Here is a 27,764-nt window from a genome sequence, read left to right on the forward strand (position 1 = left end):
CTTAGCAGTACCTGGTCCTGGAACAACGCTCCCCCAAAGGCCCAGATCGCAGCAAAGACAAAGTAGAGCTCATAAATATCTTTGGAAGAGTCTGGTGGTGTGTTTTCTGGCGTCAGCAGACACTCCAGCAGGTAGCACAGCATCTGGACAAGGCTCTGCTCGGGGATGGGGATGATCTTTTTGAACCTGACCAAAAACAGACACATCAAGTCAAAACTCTTGCTTTGACCCTTGGGCAAACAGGGGAAAAAGAAAAGGTAAATTTAACATGACCTTCTTACAAGTCAAGTTACTATCTAGTTAATTTGGAAGCCCTTTAGTTTGATTCTTTCTAAGGTAAAGTGAGAGTACAACAAATAACTGCACTGAATTTAATAACATACACCCAAACTAATATTTTTTTTCCAAGTCCATTAGGAAAGTTGCAATCTAACCATACACTTTTTAAAGTTCCTTGATAAGTTAATTGTCTCAAATATTCTTGGGTTTTAAAGTCATTGTGTGTTAATTTGATTATAATCACCACAACCCAATACAAGTCAAGTTATAAAGTACCTTTCAGTTAAACTTGAAATGAAACAAGATGATCTTGTTTGTTGAACTACGCCTTCTCAGTCTATGACATAGAAACATTTGTCTTGATAACGGTATTCAAGAGGTTGCTAGTTCACTGGCAGTATGAAGCTACTGCCACTGAGCTGAACAGTAGTTAGTGATCGAGAGCCAAGGAGCCTCACCTTGAATCCTAAATATTGTCACCCTCCTAAAATAAAGTCCAAAAGTATTTTGTTTTGGGAGGGTTTTTTGCCTAAAGACCATTATTTGAGGAAAGTGGCAACATGTTTCTTGTGATTGTGGCAAAATAGCTGAAAATGTATCTCGTCTGACCATTAAAAATGTCTGTGGAAGGAGTTTAGCTTGTCCATGAGGGTAGCCGAAACATTTGGTTGAGTTTGAAGGTGTTGATTTTGAAGCTCTGCCTTTCTTCCATGTCGACACTCTCAGTCAATGGTAAAAGAAAATAAATTTACAGCAGAGAGTGACATGGGTGGTAAAAGAAATACCAGTGTGAAAGAAAAACTTTGGTAACATTTTTTAAAATGATGATCCCCAGGTCTTTAGACATAGCTCCAAAAGACTCAATTTGTTGAAGTCCACACTTCTCTTTCTTAGATTGTCACAGAATTTCTTGGACTTTGCTATTCTTCTGAGAACGTATTAACTCAATAAGAGCTTTCAAAGAAATACAATTTATTCAGTCACAATAAAAACGCACATAGGCATTGGCCTTGTCAAGTTAAAACATATACCAAACAAAAGGCTAAGGTGAATATAGGTTTAACATGCATCTTGTTTGTAAAATTAAGACTTCATATGGATTTTTGAAAATCCATAATAAGCTTAGACCTTTGCATTAAGTACTTGTTAAGAAAAATAACAAAACATTCTTTCACCTTAGATATAACAAAAGCCCAATTTATGACAGTCACACACCGATCTTGAGATTAAGGAAACTTTTACCCAGAACTGTGTCTATTTTTTTTCAGAATTCACAAAATGAACAAAAGCTCTGAAAACCCAAGAATTTTAATCATGTACTTCCGAAACACCAGATGACAAATTTATGAGCTGTGGTGCATATTTAGAAATGTTTGTGAGTACAATGCATTCATCCCTCCCCTGCTTCCTGTTGTTTGCTCCGGCAGCAACGATGATGAAGGTGTCAGAGGATGCAAATGGTCCTTGTACAGAATGTGGAATCACATCCAGTTCTTTCTGACTCACTCCCCGTTTGCTCCCCCCGTCCCACACGCCCACTTAACACACCCCTCCTCCCCTTGCAGTGTCACACAGGAAACTCTTGTGTCAACATAACAGTGAGCACTTCCCATCGATCAGGAAAACCACGGTACCTTGATTTGAGGACGTCCAAACATGAGGGGAGATATTTGTCGAATAAGATGGTCAGGTTTGCCTTCTCGGATTGGACTTCCCTCTTGTCGATCCAGCTGGACACCTGTGGGCTCCACCCAAGGTCTGCTGGATTGATGTACAGAATGCCTGGGTGGAGGAGTGGGCAAGTAGTGCCACATGTTGTGATTAAAATGTATGGATAGACATACAGCACCTTGCCAAAGTATTATTAGTTTTCAGATTTTCTAAGGTTATAACTGCAACATTCAAAGTCTCTGAGGGTGATTTTATATAATTGGTGGATAATTGTGTAATAGATTTTTTTTTCCCCCCAAATAGAAAATCAAAGGTAGCTTTACATCAACAGTCCTCAATAAAATCTAGTCCAATCTACTACCTTGAGAAGTCATATGAGTACATATCGACCATCTGTGCTCAAATTTAATGCTGTTGTTAAAAATAAATAAATACATTTTAAAAAACTGTTACATTTGAAATATGGTGGTGGTGGGATCATACTGTGAGGATGCCTTTCTACAGAAAGAGCAGAGAAAGTATTCAGAATTAATATTAAGATGGATTCCAAACATATTTGATGAGTTAGAATTGCTAAATATAAAAGCATTGCACCCTTTTAAGGTCTTGATTGAAAAAAGAAAGTTAACCCTTTCATGCAGTGGACAGCTATCCAAAAGCCATTTTCTTGTGCTTCTTGTGGATTTTTATGTTATAAATGCACACAGACCACTCAAGTGGACACTAATGCATCATAAAATACATTATCAACTACTGGCCATCAGCTGCAAATGCAAGAAATTATTTTAGCTAAATCCAATATGGCCGACAGACAAAAAAGCATACCGACCGACCCGGTCCCTCCTTCTACCGTAGACGACTCTACCAGGTAAAAAATATTGTGACATCAGATAACCCCTAAAGAACAATACTACTGATGTATTTTTCAAATAACAACTTTGTATTTGGAGAAAATTACAAATGATCACCTAAAAAAATATATATATATTGTTTTACAATTTTTTTTCCTACTTTTTTTTATGCCTTAAGAAAATGAAAAACTTTTGGGGAAAAACTGACACAAAGGATCATAATTCATGCATGAAAGGGTTAAAACATGTGTTCTTTTTCTTCTACTTCACAAACAAACACTTCTTTGTGATGGTCAATTATGTCAAATCCATACATAAAATACACTTAAATTGGGTTCCATTGGTAAGGTGGTAGAGCAGGCTTTCTATATACTATATTCCCATTTCTTAAATTAAGTCCCATAGTGCCCTGAAATATTTAAGAAGTACACCTAGATTTGGTTATACTGAATGTTAATGTGAAAAAGTTTGTCGGTTATAAAACTTTTGCAAGGCACAGTATTTTCAGCTCATTAAGATTTTGGACTCAATAAGAAATTTAACTGGAAAAGGTGGAGAGAAGCAAACATGGAAAGGCATTCATAAGCTGCCGTACCTGCCCTGGATACAGTAGCAGGAGTCGCAGTGCGAAGGTGACTAATCTCAAACACCAGCCTCATGGTGGGGTTCAGAGGGATGCGCTCATTACTGGCCAGAGTCAGCACCTAACAGACAAAGAGGTTCTGTCACACAGCGTGTAATCACGGTGTGCCGCTGGAAAAGTTCTGTCTATTATTAGATCCGGTCAGAACAAGCAGCTGTCTGTTGAGTCAACTCTAATTTCTGCAGGTGATGGCTCATTTTGAGTCGACACAAAAGAGAAAATTCAGCCTTTAAAGACACATAATTTCCTCACACCTTGTTGTCATCCATAACCGTGTTGAGTGACTCAATCCACATTGGATCAATGTCTCCATCCAGAACAATCCACTTAGGCCCACTGTGACTAATGTTGGCCAGTTCACGCATTACGCTGGAGAAGAGCCCTGCGAGAAGATGAGTTCACATTCAGGGTATTCGAGGCACGTCATTAAACACTTAGCGCTAATCAAATCCTCTTTCTGAAGGACGTGGTAATCACCGTCTTTCCACTCTCTGGTTGCCGGGTTGATGATTCCGAAGAGCTCGTCATTGGTCACGGCCTTGGGGTTGAGGTCTGCCCACACGGGCCGACGCTTCGTGTTCTGATAGGTCCGCTGGAGCGATCTCATCACCTGACTCTTCCCGGTGCCCGCGCTCCCAATCACAAACACAGAGTGGCGGACGGCCAGCAGTTCCTCGAGCTGCACCACCTTAACACAGACACAGAGAGAGATTACAATGAATGCCTATTACCAAGCAATCATTTTCAACAATAATCCAGCATTTTATTAAGAGCGTGGTGTTCACGCTGCTTAATCTCACAATTAAGCAGCGCCTCACTGCAAATCTGGCAGTGAGGTACAGCGGAGCGCCTTCTTCCTCTGAACATGAAGCAGACTAAATGACAGCAGGGGGACTTCTAAAAACATCAAATGTCAAAACTCACATTACTGTATAATTAATGTGTCATTCATGTCTGTATCTGGAAGTGACATGGAAAGTCACTCGTTGAAAGGGCACTGACTGAATCAGGCCTGGTATATTAACATAATACACACGAATACAAGTAGATTACCATAATTAGCAGCACACACTGCATACGAAAAGATATCCTATCAAACCAAAACACAACATTTTACAATTCAAAGTTAAAAATTTACGAGAAAGACTCATTAAAAAACCGTACAAGTCACCCGGCTGCCAAAAAAAAAACAAACAAGCCAATCCTTGGGAAGAATTGTTAAATATGGATGTTGTTTTGTGCACATGGAGAGAAATAATAGATATGTAATTGATTTATATGGCAGCAGCTGGCACGTATAGTGCAGCACGTTGGCATTGCGAGTGATTGTCAAAACAGTAGCTGAAGGTCACCAGCCAGAGAGTGTGCTTTGTGGATGTAACGGGCATCATCAGCGTTTTGCAGTTGCACTAAAGTCTTTCCTCTCTCTCTTAAAAAGATGCATCTTCGACTTCATGAATTTAATTGTGCAACAGTGATATATGCCAGTCTTTTCTATTTGTAGAGCAAATATAACACAGTAAAGACAACCAAACACACTAAACCTGTTTGCCTGAAATCCTGAGACTTCCAACAGCTGGGAGACAATTTGGAACAGAAGATGATGCCAGAATATCTTGGTCACAAAAGCAATCATCCACCACAAAGACTGAGGTCTATATATGATGCACACACTCAGCTGTGTTCCTGATAACTACTGAATACTAAATGCTACGTAATATGCAATTAAGTCTGTATGCGGCTAATATTTAGTCTGAGAAGAGCCACTTACAAAGACTTTTGTTTCCTGAATAACAGGTGTTGATAACAAGGCTTCAAATTAAACAAGTTTAGTTGGGTGGTGGACAGTATTCTGTACTTTATTAAAATGGTCTATGTTAGCCAAAATGCAATCCATCAATCTATCCGAGATTTGTTAGTACGTCTCCTTTCTTTCACCCCCAGTGACTGGAGTTCATTCAATCTAGCATTTTCGGTGACACCACAGGGAGAGGAACAATGACTGCAGGCGAGAAAATGAAAGACAGAATGGTTTCTTTCCCCACTTTCCCTCAAACACACAGATGGCTCTACATGATCAATGCTATCGACCCGGTTCCTCCTCCCCGTCCATTCAACTGGAAAGCAGGCGGCTCGGCGCTCTCAAAGGCCTGGCCTGATTAGCGCTTTGATCTGGGGAGGCCTGATGCTAGCCCAGGCTAATGCTAAAGATACTGGGTCTCTCCTGCTTAGACTGAAATCAAAAAGCTGGCCATCCAAACAAAGACAGGAAAAGTTCAAGCTCTGAGGGTGGAAGCTTGTTATTGACCACTCTGCCATTCTCTCTCTCTCTCTGCTCTTTGTTTATTTCTGTGCCATCTCTCAGAGTCAGGGTTAAGTGGCGTGGTGCAGCGCCAGCCTCCATTGATAGAGTGTTATTATGTGATTCCCGTGTCTATTTGACCTGCGGCAGATTGCACTTATTTCCCTTGGTCCGGTGCAGTCTTGTTTCTGACACATAGATCCTTCCTGTGTGCGTGTGCGTGCGCGCGTGTGTGTGTGTATTTGGATCTGTGTGTGACATAATGACTGGAATTAGGTCGTCAGCTCCGGCACCTGAACTCTCGTTGCAGCTAACAACCGGCTTTCGGCAATATTTGCCCAATTCATCCCGATGCTGCAGTCTTGTTTGACACTAATGTGTATTTCTCAGTGGAACATTATGACATGAGGAAAATAGCTTTTGGAAAGAACCAGGATAAATCTAAATGAAAGCACTGCAAGTGTAATATCTGTCAAATTGTTAAAGATGAAACTTACATTTGGGAACCATGTTTGTACATCTCGGACAGCGTCTAATTACATTTAACTTCCCAAAGTTTGACACCAAACTGAATTAAAAGGGAAGCAACAGCTGCTTACACCATCATGGCCGTTTCAACTGTGTACCTTGAGAACGAAGTTGTCGTCAGGCTGCAGCTTCAGGTCCAGAATGGATTGCTTCACATGCTTTTCAAAGTCCAGGTCTCTCTTCCTGGGGACTTCCAGGGAAGGGAAAAGGTCTCCGATCAGGCCCAAGAAAACGGGCATGTCCTCAGTCACGATCTTTGGGATGTTGAAATCTCTCAGAGCTCGCATGAGTACTTGGTCCTCAGCTCGTCCCGGGTCTCCCCTTTTCAGAGAGCCAGCCACCACCAACACTGACTTGATGGCTCGGAGGCCCCAGTCGTAGTGGTCCTGCAGGAAAGGTCAGGGGAATGGTGCAAGTAGAGGAAAATGTATGGATGAGATGGAGGTATAAGGTGGGGAGTGGTATCAAGATATACTAAGGTGTTAAATCTTATATTTTATTCTGTTCCTACATTCAAAAATAGTTTTATTGAGAGAGAATGCGCAGCATAGTATACAATAACACAACTCTCACTCTCCCCCAGTCAACTTTTAGAAGGCTAGAAAGCTAGTTTTTTCTAGTTTACAAGACAAATTCAGTTCTTTGGAAAGGTTTTATTGGGGGAAAATAAATCAAAAACACACAATGACGTGGTGTGTAAACCAAAGTAGCACCGACCGCTCACCTTTCATCAAGGTAATGTGGAGTTGACAAGCTATGAGCTGCATGTCTGTTAATTAGCTGACTGTAGCTAGCTAGCCCCACTTATTACCCAGGTAATAGCAGCTTGTTAACCTCCCAGTGTGGCTATTTAAAAAGCATAAAGGGTAGAAAACTGTATTCTAATTAACAGGAAACATTTACTTGAAAGCCACTTCTGGCTTTCTGTAAATCATTTTGTTTCTCCCACTCAAAAAGGCAAGTATTTTAGTGTCCCATTTCTGAAGAATAGCTAGGTTTGTTATGAGTAAATGTATGTTTTACCTGAATAAAATATTATCACACTTTGGGATATTAGGTATCAAGAAAAGGAAGCATAACAAATCGTATTTTTATTTTTTCTGCGACTGTGGAAGCTTTACTCTAGGTTATAATTCTTTAAGACGTCTTTGCCAGAATTAATTTTGACATTAATATCTAATGTTGGTTCATTTGCTCCAATTTTGAAAATGATATCATGCTATAACCTAAGTCTTTATAATTCCCCTCAGAAAGATAAGTAAGAACCAAAATACTTGAAGTTTCTGTACTGTAAATAAAAATTTGCACACAGGATGCATAACTATCTGAACACATTTGTTTTATATTTAAATCAGAATAAGTTCTGACAGCAAAAGTTATGTTTTACAACTTATTTGGCACGTCTCTATCATGATAAATGAGCATTTATTAAGCAGTGATGAGAAGAGTTGAAATCAAAGAAAGGAGACTCAGACAAAGCAAACAGATTCAGACGGTATGTAATATAAACCTTGCTTGAAGCCGTACATCTTTCAAACCACAGACGAGAAAATTGGATCCGGCCCAAACTTCAACTCCTAACTTTTTAAAGTTGTTATCTTATTTTTCCAATTTAACAGGGTAGTTCATTTTTAACCTTTTAAAAGTAGATTTCAAAGTATCATGTTGAGCTAAGTGATAGGAAAAGATGAATTTTCTACTCAGTTTTAAGCCCTAAAGAAATTTGGCACAACTTTCTTAGCACTGCCACTTCTTTTATCCCCATCCCCAAGAAAATCTTTGCCAAAAGGACACAGGAAGGACGACTTCGCTTTCTGTCAAAGCAACGTGGAGATATGGTTAAAAAGTGAAAGGTGAAAAGACAGCTACATAAAGAAATTCATTGATGTGTTTCTTAGAAGTAGAAAAAGCTGAATTTGGATCACATTAAACAGGCAAACAAAACCTGAACTGTAATGTCTTTGGTTAGGCAAGATTAACAAAATCCTATTTCTAATGTTAAATTTCCAAAGACTACACTGCACAAAATGGTGAAATATGTAAAGCTGCAGATAACTTTCTAATTAAAAATTTTGGGATTTTGCACAAAAGTATAAGTTTTATCCATCCATCCATTTTCTTGCACCCTTGTCCCTTAATGGGGTCAGGAGGGTTGCTGGTGCCTCTCCAGCTCACGTTTCGGGCGGGAGGTGGGGTCACCCTGGACAGGTCGCCAGTCTGTCGCAGGGCAACACAGAGACACACAGGACAAACAACCATGCACACACACATTCACACCTAGGGGCAATTTGGAGAGGCCAATTAACCTGACAGTCATGTTTTTGGACTGTGGGAGGAAACCGGAGTACCCGGAGAAAACCCACGCATGCAGAAAGACGAGGGCCGGGAATTGAACCCAGAACCTTCTTGCTGCAAGGCAACAGCTCTACCAGCTGCGCCACTGTGCAGCCCAGTATATGTTTTAATATGTACATATTTATACTTTTTCTGTGGGGCAGCCTAAAAAATCTAAGAATTACTGAAAAGGATATTTATTCGCTTAAATTAAATGGTACATGCAGTAACAATGTTAAGAGATTCTGATGTCTTCCATCCAAACCCCGAGGGCAGAAGGAACTACCTGCTTGGACAACAGCTCTTTGCACAGAGTGTAGAGGGTGATGAACTTTCTGGCGAGGATCCGGGCATTTACAAAGCCTTCAGCCACCAACATGATCTCGCAGATGAGCTCAAAGTCTGGAACCACCATAGCACAAGGTCTGTGGACAGACACACAAAAAGGCACTTTGCTTTAAGTTTTGGTCTTTCAGCTACTATTTCACTATTCACACTATCCAGAATTGCATTAACGGCTTCAGTAACCAGGTAGGATAAACAATCTGATCTTTTGGATGTTTTCCACAGAGTGGGTGGACTTAGGATTGGTTTAGACCAGGGGTCACCAACTCCAGTCCTCAAGGGCTACCATCCTGCAACTTTTAGATTCACCTCTGCTCCAAAATGTCTTAATTTCCTCACCAGCATTCATTCCTCTCTGCAATAGGCTGGAAATGAGCAGTTTATTTGATCCAGGTGTGTTTGAGCAGAGACACATCTAAAAGTTGCAGGACGGTAGCCCTCGAGGACTGGAGTTGGTGACCCCTGGTTTAGACTTACCTGAAAAGAGCCTTGAGGTTCTCTGGAAGCTCCGTTCTACCGGCGTAACCAGGATTCATTGTGATGAAGATCCCCACTGAAGGACAAAGATTCACCTCCTCTCCCATAAAGTTAAATCGTTGCTTCTTATAACGGATGGCATCTTGGATGCTTTTAACCTGCATGGACAGCCGACGCAAAGGGCAAAAAAAACAAAACATGCCATTTCATCTCTAAACAACTGTCTATAATATCAGTCACATTTATTGTGGGGTGGAAACCGATCAACAAAATGATGGTGTAAAAGGGGACCCAGTGCTGCTGTCTTGCAATAGAAACTCAAATCTAAGGTGAGGTTGTTTCCATCTACGGTTTGCATGTAAACTTTAAACTGTCCCTGTGTGGGTTGTTTTCAAGTACTTTGATTTCTTCTCACAGTCCAATTCAATGCATGATGGTTGATTCTATTCAAGCAATTTCAAGATTCTACAGATCTGGCATTAATCTGAGTATGTGCTTAATCATGGTTGACTCATAATTGGTCAAGGCACGCAATTATATTTCACATATTTATTTTCACGTTTTTTACTCTGAATAAATGTCACCATAATTTGAAAATTTCCAATTGTATTATTGAACCAATTATGTGTTTTCAATTTTCAATTAGTTGACAATCTGAGACATCTAAGTTAGACTTAACACAGATGGTGAGTACTTCTTCACAGTATCGGGGGATAGTCCTATTTCACTTGAAATAAAATGCATCTTTAGCTGCTCTCAAAAGTAAACGGAGCGCCCTGGCAGTGCTGTCCTCCGGTCCAGTCAGTGGTCTGTCAAGAATAAACTTCCAGCTTACTCAATGTGTCCCACACTGTTACAGTTTACAGAGAGTCGAGTCTCTTGCTGAGAACCAAACTGGCTTATTTTAGCACCTTGTCCAGTCATTTGGCACTTCTATCCATGAAGTAAAAGCCCCAAAACACAGCAGTGGTGGCAAGAGGTAAAAGATCACCACTTGCCACCACAGTGTGATGAAATGTTTGCAACATTTATCACACAACATTTCATTAAGGGACCTCAGGCTCTGAAGGGGGCAGAAGCAGATCTGCCCTTTCTCTGGTTCATGTCCCATCACAATTTTGTTGTATGGACACCTGTACATGCTTAAGTAGTTGTAGTACGGTACTTTTCAGGGGAAAACACATCATAAGCTCAGTTAGCACATTTAATACAAACACATTGTGCTAGAGAGACATACCAGATAGTCTGCAAAGAGTGATGGTTTTAATGAAAGAGGGGTACATTTTTAAATGGAATGGGTTTGAAAAGGATGGTGGAGCAGAAGGCCTTGTAGACATGTCCACCAACCAGACACTCCTACTATAGGTTATAAAATTCCCTTCAGGATCCTTTCAGGTCCCTTCCAAGGTTACTTCCAAGGTAATTGTGGGGGACTTGCAGGGTACTTTATGAGAAATGTTCCCGATACTTCTAGAATACTTCGTCATACATTTTTGTAGTTTTTCTAACCATTGTGCATGGAATGGCATGTGTCTCTAAATCTGTTCCTAAAAATAAAATTACAACACATCTGGTTTAGATGTACAGTGACTTACAAAAGTATCCAAACGCTTGCATTTTGTGTGATTACTTTCTCAAAGTGCTGCATATCCACTTCAGATAAGCTAGCCATCTTTAACTCCAAACCCTCAGTCATCTTAGCCGACATCTCCAGTCTGGTGTGTAGAAAAAGGGAACAGGAACCAGAACTGGTGCACAAAACACTGGGAAATTCATGGTAGTCCTGCTGGGAACATTTGCGGTGAATTCAATTTATGGAGAAACCCGTCTGACACTGCTGATTTATTATGGAAGCAACTCACACATTGATTGAAATAAGATATTAATTAATACAGCAAAAACTACTCTCAGTTCCCACTTATTAGCATTGCATTAATATTAGCAAGTCCCACAGTCAGTCTGTTACAGCACGTCAAATCATTATGCTGCACGACCTTATTTTTTATGTATATAAATGTTCACTATTTTATCACAAATATGAACATCTTTTCAAGCAGGGTTTACTGGATGGATGAGCTCCCGAGGCTCTCTGAGCGTCTAAATCATGACTAAATGAGCTATCAGGCTGAACTTTCTCTATGTCCGCGCCTAAAACTGTGAATCCCTGCTTATGAATTTAACATGCGAGTGGTTAAAGAGCAAAGCGAGTTGACAGCTGGAAAGAGAAGGAACATCTCTTCATGGATGAGTAGTCGACTACAGATCGTTCAGTCATACCAACACAACAGAGAGAGGGAGGGGGGATGCAAAAAAACAAACAGGGCAGCTGTGGCACACATGCATATACACACACACACCCACGCACACCCACAGACACACACACAAGCAAAACGTTTGTGCATTTACGTCAAATGACAGGACATAAACTCAACAGAGGTGAAAAAGATTTTTAAAAAATCCCAAATACACTTGCAAGAAGTTTAAGAAAACAAACTGACAATGTTTGCTCTTGTGGGGTTTGCTCCCTGATTTAACTTATCAAATGTACACTAAGCAGAAATGACATTGTGCCCGTCTGTCTGATAGTGTTTGGTCCTCTTTTGCGAACTTAAGAACATCTTTGACTGATTTGTTTAAGTCACTAAGAGTCTCAAAAGACCTCTGAAGGCACAGTGATAAGTTTGGCATCACGAGTATGGCAGAATTTTATTTAAGTCCTGCAAGGTGCTAAGTAGAACCTCCATGGATTGAAGTGGTTTCTACGGCACATCTTACAGATTGTCAGCTGGATTGTGATCAAGGTAATTTGCAAGAGAGGTCAACACCTCAGATTTATAATTGTACTCGCGGCAGGGCCCACTACACTGGTGAACAATATTCAGGTGAATGGCAGCACTAAGGTTTCCCGCCAGAATATTTCTCAGATCATATTGCATTCGCTGGCTTGAACGGTCAGTTCTTCGGGACGCACCCACCCATATGGTATAGATGTGAGAGTGATTCATCAGACTAAACTACCTACCTCAACTGCTCCATAGTTCAGTTCTGACACTTATTATGTGCCCTGTTACGCAAAAAAAAACAAAAAAAAACTCTGCTGTGTTGAATATGCTGCTTATTGAAGCAGCATTAGCATCTTCAGCAATTTAGGGTAGAGTCACTCATCTGTTGGATCTGATCACTTTAACCAGACTTTGCTCCCTATGAGCATTGATCACCATGTTGGTGACCTACTTCTGTTCTTACTTTCAACTTCTTATTTAACATACTGACTCCTGCTTTTTCATTAAAGTACTGCCTTATGTCTTCTCCTACTCTCTGGCGCATCTTCCTGGGTCTCAATCCAAACAATTACTTGTGAACTATTTAATGGCTGTGAAGCTGGACTTCAGGGCCTCTTGGCCACTTGACTGCCATACACCCCTGTCGTTGTACAGGCTTCATTGCCTCTTTGTTCTTGAACTGAGTGATGTAACTTTGGTCAGGCTGCTTTTGTACAGGAGAGTTGCCTTTTTGCTTAGCCTTAGTTTTCTCCTGTTTATGTGCTTGTTAGGTAGGTTATATTTGTAGGATTTAATTTTTTTTTTCTTTTATTGGAGTTAGGCAAGTTTCTTTTATTTTTCTTTCAGGGTTGTTTTGTTTTATTATGTTGGCTTGAGCTCTCCCTGAAGCTTTCCATCGGTCAGTACAGAAAAGAACTTAAAAACTTGGCAGAACATAAACACCTTAAATGCCACCCTGACTCCTCATTCACTGTCTAGATTTATGTTGGTCTCTTGTGTCCCCCAGACCAAGCCAAGCCAAGACCAAGCCAGGGGATGTAACGACGTCCCACAAGAGCTGCAGTTAGGAGATGCTCCGATTCAGTCGCCCAGCCATTATAGTGCATCTTTTATAAGACTCGCCAATTTTCCTTTGACAGCAAACGTTTTCTTGCTGCCTAATATATTCTACTAACTAGGCGTTATGACCTAGTCGCATGTAAGATTTGTGTAAGTCACAATCAGCAGTCCAGGTTTGTGTAGGTTGCTAAAAGAGGCAGAACCTCTCCAATTTATCTTCATGAAGTCATGTCTGGCTGCCTTCTGTTTGCCTGTGTTGGTCTGACGTCGAAGCGGCCCCACCACCTGTTCCAGACGTCCCGAGCAGCAGCAGCGGCGTTTGGCCCCGTGCAATATTCGCTGCCCCCCATTTTCAAGCGATGGATGAGGTGTGTGCTTGCCGAGGAGAAATGACTCTGCGTTGGCTCCACCAAGGAAGGCTGAGTGCCGGAACGGGCCGCCAGCTGTCACAGCGTGAATTTGATGCTCCTCTGTTCTCAAGGTCTGCTCTTCCACGTCTAAGCCAACGTGATTTATTATTTATTGCACCCTGCAACACCTATTCATTCTTCTGGCACTTTAAAATTCTCTAAGTACTGTGGACTTCCCCAGCTTACGGAGAAAGACTGCTTGACTTTCATCTTTGCTTAAGAGAGACGGAGAGAAGGGCAAAGAAGTGGCTGTTGGGTCTGGCGGTGCATAACAATGCTTCAGGAAGCCATCTCCATTATCTGAGCTATTATGATCGCAATCAACATTATCAACTGTACATTGTTTGCTGTGACGGTGCTGCACGTATTTACAGATAGCGTCGAAGGCAACTGCATGCTTGATTTAAAAACACCAGAGAACCTCATGAAGCCACAGGGACAATCTGGTCGATGCATTGCAAGATAACGAAGAAGCTAACTTCTGCTGAAAAACACAAAATGTGGCCAATTGCAAAAATCTCCAGAGGTCATGCAGAAAATCCAGCACTCTGCCTGAGAGTCTTTATTTTACAAGTATGCAGCAGCATTCCGTGCTTCATTTAATGAAGCCCTTGTAATATTAGTTGTGTTGCACTATGTAAATTGTTCTTGCTCAATTTGGTTATCGAGTACAGCTGTTAGTTTGTGTATTTTGCCATTAAGCCCTGATTGCTTTGAAGGAATTTTGCTCCAATTGCTGATGTTGAAGGAATACAGTGTCTGGCAAAAGTCCCAACACTTGTTTCAACTTCTTGCCCCATTGCAGCCACAAACATCGATGTTTTTTATTGGACCTTTATTTAAGGTGCTTGATTGTTGGACTAAAATAAAGTAATGAAGAATTTTCAATATTTTCACAAATAAAAATCTGCACAATGTAGTTTACACTTATATTCAGTCCTTCCAACCGGATAGGTTAATGCTTTTGAAAATCTCCTTTTAAAAAGTATGAAGATAAGTGGGCATTTATCTCGCAGTTTTGCACATCTAAAGACTTAGATTTCTAATCATTCATTTTACCGTCTGTGAATCAGTTTAAGTTATGTAACAGATTAGATCTGGACTTTAACTGGCCACTGTAACACATAAATATGGTTGCATGTTTAAGGTTATTTGGTTGGAAGGCGAACCTCGACACGAGCTTGAGGTCTAACACAGCCTCTAAAAGGTTTTCTTTCAGGATTGTCCCATTGTTTAGGAATGGTGTGTTCAGGGTCATTTGAAGAGTTAGTTCATTCCAGAAGTAGCAGGGCTTTTTATGCTGACCAAAAGAAAAACGTTGATCTGTTTTGACCAGAACAAAGTCTTCCATGTTTGACTAAAAGACTTGCTAACATGTTCTTCCACCTGAGCTGTGGCTCTCTGCAGCTCCTTCAAAGTTACTACACTTTGTCAGCATACTTTTAAATTACTTTTGAAGACCAGAGAATGTTATTTTAAGAGTACTAGATATTTATATAAATTTGACCTTGATCTTGGTGTAAATACTTTCAATATACTATGCAAGGTTGTGGACAAAGAACAAAGCAGTTCATCCAAAGCGGTAAAAAAATTGCTTCAGGGTTTAGTCTTCAATTCAGTTCAGTTTGATGGGAGTTATTTCAAACCCTGGTAAAAGTGCTGTACTTGCATATTTTTACCTCATGTAAAAGTAACCAAAGGTGAAACGAGGTAGTGTTGTTCTTACCTGTACTGCTACAACAGACAGCACCTCCACAGAGATCCTGTTAAACTCGTCAAAGCAGCCCCATGCCCCCGTCTGAGCCAGGCCTTTGTAGATGTTCCCACAGGACTGGTGGACAGACGGAGACACGAGTAAGATGGACATGTCGAGTAAGCGAGTGAGCCATTCGCAGACTCATAAGGCATATAAGACTTTGGGGAAAAGGCCGAAGGAAAAAAAATTCTTTGTGAGCAGTCTGTTTTGATCTTGGTGGAATAGTCAATGAGACTGAAAGAAATATTGTTAAGTTTCAGAAATGCACAGGGATATTGGACACAAGACTGGTTTAAATGAGTCCAAAACTTTACTCTTGATCTGCTTTTAATAATTCTGTTTGTCCACTAGTCAAAGAAGTAGGAATACATTTCGCTTGGTATATTTTTCTTATGCTAACCTAGGGGTATTTTCTTAAAATTTGTAGTTTATTTTTGGTTGCTTGTTTTCATAGCAGCTCTGGAGATAAATTGGGTAATTTCACTCAGCTTGGAACCCTCCAAAACACTTTTGGCCAGACCTTTGACTGATAAGACCTGTGGTGAAGTGGACAGAGGAACATTTATAATTCAACCGAGGATGTGTAGCAAACCATCCACACACCCGGGTGAAAGGAAGGCTGATCCATATAAAAACACACCTCACAACAATAAAATCAGAAAAGCAAAAACGATAACTAAAAATGTCTACTAATCACATTTTCTCTTGCCTCTGAATTCAACATGAGAGCAAGTGAACAACCCTTGAGAGAGCAGCTGGACTTAGAAGGAGCATGCAGCCAACTGTTGTCTTTGATTACAGAGCAAATCTTAGCTTGTGATGCAAACCGGAGTCGACTGTAGGACTAATCTAACTGCTGTGTGTCTGTGCATAACTAAAAACGACAAACAGTGTGAGGCTCTGAGTCCAGCTTCTCATGTGGTCTTCCTGGAGTACATTAGCACTTCTCTCCACCGACAACCTGCTGTACAATGCGCAGCTCGGGGTGGTATGTGCCTCTGCACTGCTACGATACCCCCATCTGCGGGAGGTCGGAGCATATGCGTCTTCCCTAGCCATTCAATCTGTGGTGGGTGTGCAATAAAACACATTAAAGACGTAATAAAAGCCAGAGAAGGCTGGGCATACATGAAGCTTTTTGCAAAGAAATCATAGCATGGTGCAATTTAATGATACCTCCTAAGAAGGCAGCAACTGAACTGTAATAAAGGATTTAGAAAAAGGGTGTGAAGGTCAAAAGATAACTTTAATCACAAATGCAAAGTATTTCGCTGACAATAGCTAGGAAGCAAATCACCATGCATAACACGTGCTGCTGTGAATGCACGTGCACAAGAAATGCAAATCCATGGCTTGTGTTTGCTCACCTTGTAGTCCATCTGCTCAGAGCAGTTGAACACGTACACCATGACGCCGAGGGCCCGTCCCAAATCTTTGGTTGTCTCGGTCTTCCCTGTGCCTGCAGGCCCAGCTGGTGCTCCGCTCATGGTCAGGTGGAGGGACTGAGTCAAAGTGATGTAACATCTAAATTTAGAGGAGATGCATGCAAAACCGTGACTGATAAGTGAATCATCCCAAACTCAAAGACGTACGTAGAAATGCTACTCATTCAGTTGAGATTTCTTTAGAAGTCTGGAAGTATTCACATTTTGTACTGATGTTGTATGCGCTTGAACAACTTAAAGAAGTGCGTAAATATTCAAAGAAAAGGACATATAGCTTCCAAGCTTTTCTACAAATAAAAATCTGAAAAGTGAGGCTTTAAATAAGACAACGATAGAAACACTCCAGAAATCTAACCTGAATGGAAAACTGGCAAGAAGAAAGCAGGTGTTGAAAGAAAATCATTAGAAATCACATTTACAAGTTTAGCACCAGCCTTGTAGGCGGCACAACAAGGCTGAAAACAAAACTTAACTTCTCGAGAAGACACACACAGAACTTCACCCCCATTTTGAAACATAGTAGTGGCAGCATCATGTTGTTGAGATGCTCTTCTTCCAGAGGGACAGGGGAAGCTGGTCAGTGTTGATCTAAAGGGAACTCGATAGTAACTTGATAGTTACTTTTTGATACACAGTTGTTTTTTTAGACATCTTAAACTGTAAAGGAATAGAAACAAGCACTGTGCCAGTAGGAGGCCCTTCCCACTTAATAAAAAAATTGAAAACACTTTTTGCTCTCTGATCCATTTGAAAGTGACTGAAATGAGGCGAAACTGGAAAACATTCTTCATTTTGAAGGCATTAACGACGTCGCTGTTAATACTCGCCAAATAATGCTTTCCAAGATTTTATCCACATTCCTGTGGACTATTGGCTGAAGGTCCATATTGAATATTTCTGAATTTTGACTGTTACCCATTCATGAAGCATCAACTAACAACGTGGCAATAAACAACCTGAGTTAGGAGCAGCTTCTTTCTCCATCTGGGCTTTGAGAGATCAGGTTGTGGAGATGTTTAAGCCAAGTCGAATGTGTTGCATCTGTTATGCAGCTCACCCTCATGGAAGAGATGTCCTGGTACAGAGCAAATGTCAGAGCTACCTGGTCTGAGACCCGCCAGGACTCACTGCTCACTCAGAAACAGCCCATCGAAGCTCACATGAGAACAGACCGACGGCCCTCTGGGCTCTGCCTACAATTGATTGGCAAGAGGTCTTGGGTCATTTGTTTCTCTTTGCCCAACTGCGCAGTCATACCTACAATAAGTCTCATCTGAAATCAGATGGTGTGTTCAGCAAAGCAGCAGCTTCCTCCTTTTTCCAATACTTAAAATATGGAACGTTGACTAAACTAGCTTGGTGTCTAACGTATTAAGTAACATCTACCATAGAATGTCTCCTGTGCACTAACCACGGATTGAATCAGGACACCGCTGTGCATTTTACACCATGCTGGTATCAGTTTACCTATGTGGGTATCCCGTTTTCACATCTCAAATACAAGACTACCAAAGACCAACGGCACTGCCAAGATGACTCTCCTCTCACAACACTGATAAACCACACTTTTATTATTTTATTTTTTTTTAAGATTTTGTTTTGGCTCTAGTGGCCTTTATTTGATAGTCAATTGACAGGAAAGTGGATAATAAGAGAAGGGGGAAGACATACAGCAAAGGTCGCCAAGGCTGAGAATCGAACCTGCGACAGCTGCATCAAGGCCTCTCTGGGTTGTGCTTAACCCCTGCGCCACCACAGCACACCTAAACCACACTTTTAAAAGTCTGCATGTTCACCAAACTCAAGGAGTCTCTTGCCCTATCACTTGGACAATTACACATTCAGAAGTGTCTGTAATTCTGTAAGATTTGACATTTTAACAAAGAACGGGGATTTGGACACCTCTGTTTTTTTTATTTTGTTGGTTTGTTTGTTTTGTAACCAATGAAACTCTCTGCATAGCCGAGTTATTCCACGGTCATTACAGTTAACTTTATGTAATACCAGTACTAGGCTTGCAGCAGCACTGAATATTTAATTAAAAAACAGAAAAGATACTTTTTGAACGCCATTATCTATTGTTCACGTTTAAAGAAATGCATGTTGGTGTTCACTGCTGAGTCATTGCATGAGGTTTTTATCACATCCACACCATGACAGGTTTTATCTGGTTTTTTTTTTACACTTCTCTGTTTTTGTTTGTTGTAAGTCGGGTTTGGTAAAACTGCAACTGGCACAAAAGACCTGTTTGCAAAGTGTACCATGCACTGACCAGAGAAACCTGAATAATCACGTTCTCTATGTTTTGAATTATCAGTTGAATCCTGGCAACTAGAGGTGTGCCGATTGATCGGCCACCGATTATAATCGGCCGATTTCCGTGAAAAAGTGTATGATCGGTGATCGTCGATCACACAAACCGATCACCTGCTTCTCATTTCTCAGCCTGCCTGTGCAGCTGGTCTCTTCTTTCCTTCACACTGCGCAAACGCGCAGCAACAAATCCTATGCGATGTGAAACACTAACGCACTGAGTGACTGGGGAAGTTTGCCTGTTGTGGCGGAAAATTGAAGCACGTGGGGTGAAGCAGGTCAAAATGCATCAACACAACGAAGCTAATACGACATAAAAACAATGCCATACTTGACGGAGTTTGGCTACATCGAGGCTCACTGCAGTAAAAAAGACATATGGAGGATCAGATAGCACGTAAAGCAGCGCACAGCTACAAACACTCACCCGGATTAGCATGACGGTCAGAAAGATAAACAAATAACCCGCAAAATTATTTAAGTCTTCGAGCTGTGATGTAAGACGCTGGTTCTGCTCTCGCTGTTGAACCGCTACTACGCTACAGGTAGTAATATTTGACAGACGGAGCGCCGCTTCTGCTCCACCTGGTAGTGACTCTCACACCGAACCTCTGTTTAAAGCTGCAGTATCCAACTTAAAAAAAATACATTTTACATACGTATTAAAACTTTTGCTGTCCTAACATGAGACAGATGATCTCTAAAAAAAAATCAATCTCCTCCCTGCTCTGCATAATTACTCCGCTCAGTCAGAAACAGCCACTCAGAACTAGCAGTAATCAGCTAGCCGCCATGCTATCAGGAAGTTTTCATTCAGTAACTCTGGATTGTTTATTGTAATGGATCCTGTATTTGCCTTTGAATGTTAAGTTTTATACTTGAATTTTTTTGGCAATGTTGAGAGGTTTTATTTTGACTCTGCATTATTTAGCCTCTTCAGAGCCTTCATATGTTATCAGTCAGTTAAAGATAGTATTATCAATAGCAGTACAATTTGCAGAATGCCTGTTTTGTTTAGTTTTCTTCTTGGAAAAAGTTATTAAAAACAAGTTTTTGTCTAAATTAAGGTGAATTCATGGTTCCTTTTTCCACATAATGTAACCGGTACTGCTTATGATAAAAAAAAAAAAGTAAAATAAAATTATGTGATCGGTATTGGTGATCGACCCTCATGGGTGATCGGTATCGGCAGGAAAAAACCTGATCGGCACATTTCTACTGGCAACTGCAGCAAAACTCCTGTCTGTATTTTTTAAAATACAGACAGGAGTATTTTAAAGACTCCTGTCTTTAAAATAGGAAAAAGTACAGAGTTATCGTTAAATAGTTTATTATAACTCTTAAATCGTGTCCATTTGATTGAGGTGATTTGACAGAAAAATATCCTGTTCAGACAAAACATTTTTAAAGAAAACAATACAAGCAAAAAAAAAAGTGAGTTCCAATGTCTCAAATGAAGGAATGAAGGAGAGATGCTGTGGTCCATTTTTGATTTAATTAAAATATCTTTTATTCTACAACCTGGCAGATATTAATGTACGTCTGCATTTTCAGTGCGTCACCAGGTCCAGGGCTGACACGGTCTCATAATCAGGTCCCACATCATCTTTGGGTCAGCACAATCACCATTATATGACAATAAAATCTGCTCCTGTGATTTTATCATCCTGTGATTAATACAACCACTGAGCGCTTCACCCGCAGAATCTGTCAGAACCGAAAGCGAGCAGAGTGTCCATTTACTCTCATCGAAAAGCAGCAGTGAGGTGACGGGGACAACGAGACCTTTATTGATCAGACCAATAAACACAATGGTTTTCCTCTAATATCAATAGAGTCATGCTTTTACTAACCCCCCTGTTAATGGATGATGTATGGGAGAGGGAAATATTGGAAAGCATAACAAGAGACAGAAGCTCAAAGAAGACAAATGATCCCATCTGTATACAGTGTATCATTCAGATACCAGTGCCAAGAGGCTTTATGGGCATCCATTGAAATCTGTCCAAAAACCTCACAATGAGTTGTCAGGAGGACTGGATGAGGATGTGCTGTGCAGAGTAAGCGAAGCCAGATTGGATATGTGACAGTGAAACTTAACTAGGCTGTGACAAGGTGACTTGTTTTATTACAGTGCCTTTAAAAGTAACTGCGATAAATCAGTATTCTGGCTGGACTAATTCTTCTTGCATTCCTCTTTGTCACTCTGTGCGTATGAGCTGGAAATGGAAACATTTCAGACATTTTGAAAAATGGCACTGATCTGCAGACGATGCAGCAAGCATTGAGTTGAAGGCTGATGTTATGCCAATAGAATTACGCTCCGTTAAAGATTAGCTTAAATTATTTTCGCCCCAGTTATTCTTCCACAGAGTAATACGCTGGCTACATCCGTCTTGTTGAAGCTAGGGAAAAACTTGACGATCCTTCAGTATATAAATGAGCTTGGTTTAATATTTTATTGTATTTTAGTTTAAGCAAAACATAGTCATAACAACGCTTTAGTTTGATCCCCCCCCCCCAGTCTTAAATGCTTCTATTTGAGTTTTACAAAGTATTTATGTGTTTAAAAAACTACAACCTAAAACAACAATTCTGAAAATTCAGGTTTACAAATCATGCAAACCAAAAAGCTGAGAACATTTCAAATTTCAATCAAAGCGACGTTCACTGATTTCAAACGGAATTAGGTTTTCTTTTTTCCTAGTGACTGCATGATGAAAGTTGCATTGCAATATCATTCACCAAATCCTTCTTTATCAGTTTTCTCAAAGCAAGGACTAAAGGATTTTACACCTAGATTCCTTGTTCCTGGTGTATTGTTGCAACAAAACCCAGCAGCAAATTGTGAAGTGCAGTGAGGGCATGCACCATATGGTGACGTCCTGCTACTCGTCTGCTGAAGTGACCATCAAAGTCCATTGTTTCCGCTTTGTTCAGACTTCAAAGGGACCACTGGTCAGCCAGGAAACAAATTCAAACGCCACAGTTTGCCAAAGATGTCCGGGAGACGGGTATTCATCTCTGTGTAGTTTACTGGACCTCCTGCAGAAGTGTGCGTGTGAACAAACAAGCTGTTGGCTATGTGCCCACTGCGACTTGTTCTGAGTGGTTTGGTGCATACAGATTTAACTTCGAGCAAAGATACTTGGAGATGTTATCGGATTAGAAACTTAATATTTTCTGACAGCTGCCTGTTTTAATGCCTGACAGAAACGTTGGCTGCATGCTTAAATGTTTAATAGACAAGAGTTTAACAAGACCTCATGGGGCAACATCTTGTTATTAAATACAAATATTTGAAGTAATCTGTTGGAATAAGTAATCGGTTGAGTCAGATGGTGCAGACGGTCAGCCATCTTCAGTTCAAAAGCTAAATCACTAGCATAGAACAGAACTGAACGGCATAAAAATAGTCATCTCCAGAGGTCAAACCGATTTTTCCTATTTGTTGCATAAATTTGAAAACCATGTAGTGAAAAACAAATTTGTTGCATTTATTTATTTTTCAAAAAAAAAATAAAGATGCTACTCAACAGGATATCAGAGTCAGTGTTGGATTCCTACACAATCATCTCCCCTCAGTGCTCCGCCTGGGCTTTCTCCCATAGAGCTGGATTTTTCCTGTAGAATTTATGAATGATGATGTCGATTTTTTTAAGCCATTTTAGAATTGCAGTCTGAATGTAGTTTAGCAGTGGCAGGAGAGGAAGTGAACAAAGCCATTCAGTCCATGTTGGCCACAGTTCCACATATTGACTTAACATTAACAGCCATCTTGTTTGGCTCTGCTCTTTTGTCTTCACAGTGGGGGATTTTTGTTTACAGTGCAGGCAAGTTCCAGTAAGTGTCAACACATCAAACTGGCACATTGCATACGTTACGGCCAAACATTAGCGATTGGGTACAATTTAAAACTTCAGCAAAGTCCTTGCCTCCAGCAAGCAACAATTATTCCTCAACGGTCTAGAGTCCAGACTCTCTGTACGAAGCAAAACGTAGAACAAGGGGCTTGTTTTTACCAGGCTGTCAGTGTGTATGAACTGCCTTTTCTGATAAAAAAACAAAAAAAAACAAGCAGTCTAATCGTCAAAAGATTGAACTTTTTTGTCTCTATAGCAATATGCCCATCAACAGTGAATCCATCTAAAGTTCAGAGCAAGGCTGAGATCTTCAGCTGTACTGCAATTCTAACACTTTTCTCATTGTGAACCGCAGTCAGAAACAGAGAAAAGAAACAAAAGCATCGTGATTTGCCAAGGATGGGTGAGAAGGGGGGTTATACCTGTCTGTCAGAGGAGTAATGACCAGTCGTGGCGTGTTGCCCAGATATTCATACGAGTAGAGAAACTGGGCATCACAAATGTTGGCAAAGCAGTGCCTGTCCCTCTCGTCCCAGCGATGTCTCAGCTGAGAGAGCCACACAAAGGCCTGGGAATTCTCCACCTTCAAAGAGGAGACAAGAAGAAGAAAGTTTCCAGAAGCTGCCAAGACTTGAGATGAGCCCAAAATAATCTGTGCATTTCCACCCTCTAATTATGCTAATGTCTTGTCTGAATATCTTGAATACATCACTTACTAGTAATAACTTCTCAAGAAAAAAAAAAAAGCGCAGCAGCATACAGCAACGTGTGCTTGTCAGATTTATGCCACGGGCTGTTCTCACCTTCTGACTGATCATCTTGGCCACCACATCTCTGGCGTGGACGTCGATGGTGCAGATGGTCATAACTTTCTGCCTGTCACCTCGTGTGAGCTGGCCAATCAGCATGGAGATCAGGGTGTTGAGCTGGGATACCTGCTTCCTGTAGTACTCCTTCATGGAGTTGTCGTAGCCTTCCTCGAGACGGGCAAAAGCCATGTTCACATCAGAAGTCCACCAGATCTGAGTGCAGGTCAGTGCAACCTGAATGGAGATTTTAAGACATTGGAGGAATCAGAGGAGAGGATACTGAGTAGATTAATGTACATCCATTTATCCACTAGGGTTCATACTGATACCCAAAGAGGAAAAACAAACTTAGGCAATCCAGTATTCCCATATTTTATGTGAAGAAATGCTTCAGAATTGTGATATAAAAAGAAAAAAGCTGTTTGGACTAAGATGCAAGCCAGGGGTTCACAAACTTTTCCATGCCATTGGTCTCCACAAATAGCAGTAGCTTCTGGCTGGGGACCCTCATTGCAAATCCACAGACAACATTACAAAATATGTAAAGCAACATTGACTTCTAGTCTCTTTTTTCTCACTTTTAAACTCCGTTTAATCACTTGGCATAAATGCTTTTGACGGTTCCTTCTGCATGTTCATTGTCGAACACTTCCATGCTAGTTTTATGGCCCCATTTTAACAAAAAATTGCATAAGGTACTGTTGCATCTGCAAATGAATGCAGTGAATCTGTACTGTGGCTGCAATCTTAGAAATAACAAACCTGGTGTTTATATAATTGGTTCAGAAGCCTCATACTTCCTTTATGATCCCAAATGACGGGGTGTAAAAGTTTTAAGAAACCTTAGTTTTGACAGAAAACACAAAATCATATTCCATACTGAATCCTTGAGTACAGAAAAGAAAATGGTTCCCATTTTTCTTTGCAATATACCTTCAGTCTGCTTGAATAGGCATTTGACAGAAAAAGCTGTCCAATGTGTAAAACCTGACAGAGTTTCAGTATAACGTGTAATTTTCAGGTAAAAACAAACATGAATCAGGCAATGCTCGGTTTATACCCCTGTGGTTCCAGCATGCAAAATTACAAGAATAGTATCAAACATGTTTTGTGTCTGTAAAGTTTTTAATTTTCTAAAGGACACTTTTGAATAGCTCTGTTGGGCTTGCAAGAAGCTTTGGGGAATAATAGACTAAAGGGATCAAAACAACTTAATTGCATCTAAAAATAAATACCATTGAGCCTAATGAGTTTATGGGAATTGGGGAATAGATTGTCTAAACAAAAACAATATTTTTAATTGCTGTTCTACATGGGTTTAAATATTTAAGCAACCATAAAATGAAAACCACACTTTTTTTTAGTGTATGTATCTAAATGCTTTATCACCAAAGCACAAAATACTTGTTATTGAAAAAGTCCTAACGGAGTACAGATGTCCTAAACACACCATATATTTAATTTGACTCATCACTTTAACTCAGCTGGAAAAAAAAAGTCAGCAGAATTTATTAACCATGTTTGTAAATCATTCTTGAGATAAAGGAAAATGTACTCTGACATAAAAAGTGGTAAAGACTCAGGAGGAATGGTGTGATTTAGAAATAACTTGGTGCATGTGATGACGTGTGTTAATGAAAGCATTTTCAAGAAGCTGGAATGTCTAGAGCTCCCCCTACAGGGCATGAGTGGTTGCACCGTGGGTCACCTTGGACAATTAAAACAGTGATTGAAGGACACAGAAGGTTCAGCATAAATTCACTAGACTTTATTACCGGCATCCGAAGGAGTTTGAGAGCCGTTACAATTTGGAGGAGGGCCTTAAAGATGTCACAGTGATCCAATGGTGGAAGCATATATTGATTCACACATATATTGTAAGACAGACAACAGCATAGGAAGATCAATTAATTGTTTATCCACCTAAAATAGGCATTTGCGATTCGGACACAGTGATTAGACTGTTTTCAACATGTTGTTTAGCAACGTTTTTCAATGGCCACGTGGCCGCTAGATATGAAGGCATAAACCGATGACTGGCAGACACAGCGCCACTGATGATCATGAGATCCTTGTAGGGCAGCACTGACGTAGAGTGTAAAATTAAGCTTGCCAATGTTTTAAAAGGCACAAAAATGAATACAGGCTTCACAGCATGGGGTGTGACTGCAGGACAGCACTGGTAATGAGTTGGGTGGACTCAACCAGTGACGCCCTGTGTCCATCTGTCTAAACCCTGCCTTATGTTGCAGTCAACCCAGTTCTCTCTTATGTTTGCCAAGTTAAGCGATGGGGAATCAGTTCATTCATCAAGTGTCACCCGTAGTTGTTTTGCCAGATCTCAAAGGCCAGTTCCAACACCTGGGGGCCCGACTTGTAAGTTGGGGCTGTGTTTTGTGCCAGATAGCTGCTTGTATTCAAGCCTGAGGGAATGTCACAGCCATGGAACCAGGACTTTACCCCGACTGTCTTGCTGACAACGTCGTCCTTGTATACATCACTGTTAACTGCTGTCAGTCTCAAGGGTGTACATTATTATAAAAACTTGACACTGCGATATAACCGTCAATAAAGTTATAACAATGTCATCTGTTGATGGTGCATATTGTCCTCACTATTTCATCAGAAAGTCCAAACCTCTCTCTCTCCAAGCTTCATTGCATTATAATCTAATCCACCTGAAATATTATCGCCTTCCAAATGCTTTATCCAAGCAATTGCTGTGATCAGTATTATTTATTTGTTCATCTACTGAGCCTGTTCACCTGAGCTGGGTAGTCAAACAACCATTGCTCTCTGGGTTTGTCCTCATAAGCCGCCACTGCCTCGGTCATTTCATGGCGAACAGTTGAGCGCATGGTATCCAGCACACGGTTCAACCATATTTCCACCTAGAATGAGACAGAAGAGCAAACCGGTCCACAAATTCAAACATTAACACGTTTGTTAAATGAATAAAATGAAACTGTCTTGTCACTGGCACCCTAATGAGGTCATTTATAAGCGTTCAAGTGGACATAGGATCAGGCAGCTACTGTAGCATGTAATGGAAAATTAATGATGTCATGTGTTTTGATATGCAAAACCTCAGGGGCAAAGACAGAATCAGTTTCATTTGTCTGCTTTATTACATGCAGTGATATCAGTCACTGATATCCGTATATTTTCTCTGTTCTCTTCAGAGGAAATGGCAGGTAAGTGAATTTTCCCCATCCATTACATTTATTCTCGACAGCTCTGGTGTCACAATCAGTGTAACGAATACAGACAATAAATGTCTTCAGCTTTTAGATAAATACACAAGTTATGGCACCATGATTTCAGTAGCATGAATAAATGATAGCTGAACTATTTTACCTGTCCGGAGCAGTCGCAGGCCTGATTAAAAGAGACATACTCGTCTTCTTTGCTGTACATGCCCACGGCAGCCTTAGAAGGATTTCCCTCTTTATCTGCTTCAAACTGCATCTTAGCCATGTTGTCAAACAGCTTAGATAGATGCTTCTGGACCTGAGCAAACACACCGACACAATAAACTCTGGCTTGATTTACACCCAACTCACACTCTGTTTATTTTTGTTGCAGCCTCATGTATAAATGCATCGGTTCAGCGAAGGTAAGGGAAGGGCACGGCCCGTATTCTGCTCCATGCCTGCTTAGTTTATCTAAGAGAAAACTACAGCCACATTCTTAGCCACTTTTTTTTCCCTGTGAGGTGAAAATATATAACAATGTCCAGATGTGGATGGTGGAAGCAATCTGCACACCTGTGAGCAACATTGCCCCTGTGTGGACACTGGATGCATTTACAAGTACTAGCAGGAGTTGATACAGGTTCTAAAGAGTGCCATGAATGTTTATAAAATGAAACTCCAAGAAGACATGAAAGCAGTTTT

General features: G+C 40.6%; 1 protein-coding gene across 3 annotated transcripts in view; it reads right to left on the reverse strand.

Moving 5' to 3' along the window:
• dnah9 (dynein, axonemal, heavy chain 9) overlaps window positions 1-27,764 on the reverse strand; it is a 163,734-nt gene that overhangs the window by 100,400 nt on the left and 35,570 nt on the right. For all 3 annotated transcript variants that reach the window (XM_008437720.3, XM_008437725.3, XM_008437726.3), the window contains 14 exons: window positions 27,226-27,378; window positions 26,634-26,759; window positions 23,863-24,102; window positions 23,482-23,642; window positions 16,806-16,962; window positions 15,409-15,513; window positions 9,431-9,588; window positions 8,895-9,033; window positions 6,373-6,660; window positions 3,922-4,132; window positions 3,699-3,826; window positions 3,397-3,505; window positions 1,914-2,061; window positions 12-186 (listed from right to left, as the gene is read on the reverse strand). In XM_008437720.3, coding sequence (XP_008435942.3) covers window positions 12-186; window positions 1,914-2,061; window positions 3,397-3,505; window positions 3,699-3,826; window positions 3,922-4,132; window positions 6,373-6,660; window positions 8,895-9,033; window positions 9,431-9,588; window positions 15,409-15,513; window positions 16,806-16,962; window positions 23,482-23,642; window positions 23,863-24,102; window positions 26,634-26,759; window positions 27,226-27,378 — 2,298 coding nt within the window. The remainder of the gene's footprint in view (window positions 1-11; window positions 187-1,913; window positions 2,062-3,396; window positions 3,506-3,698; window positions 3,827-3,921; window positions 4,133-6,372; window positions 6,661-8,894; window positions 9,034-9,430; window positions 9,589-15,408; window positions 15,514-16,805; window positions 16,963-23,481; window positions 23,643-23,862; window positions 24,103-26,633; window positions 26,760-27,225; window positions 27,379-27,764) is intronic.

The sequence above is a fragment of the Poecilia reticulata genome, chromosome 19, assembly GCF_904066995.2.
Source record: "Poecilia reticulata chromosome 19, P_reticulata-male-v2, whole genome shotgun sequence".
Taxonomy (NCBI): domain Eukaryota; kingdom Metazoa; phylum Chordata; class Actinopteri; order Cyprinodontiformes; family Poeciliidae; genus Poecilia; species Poecilia reticulata.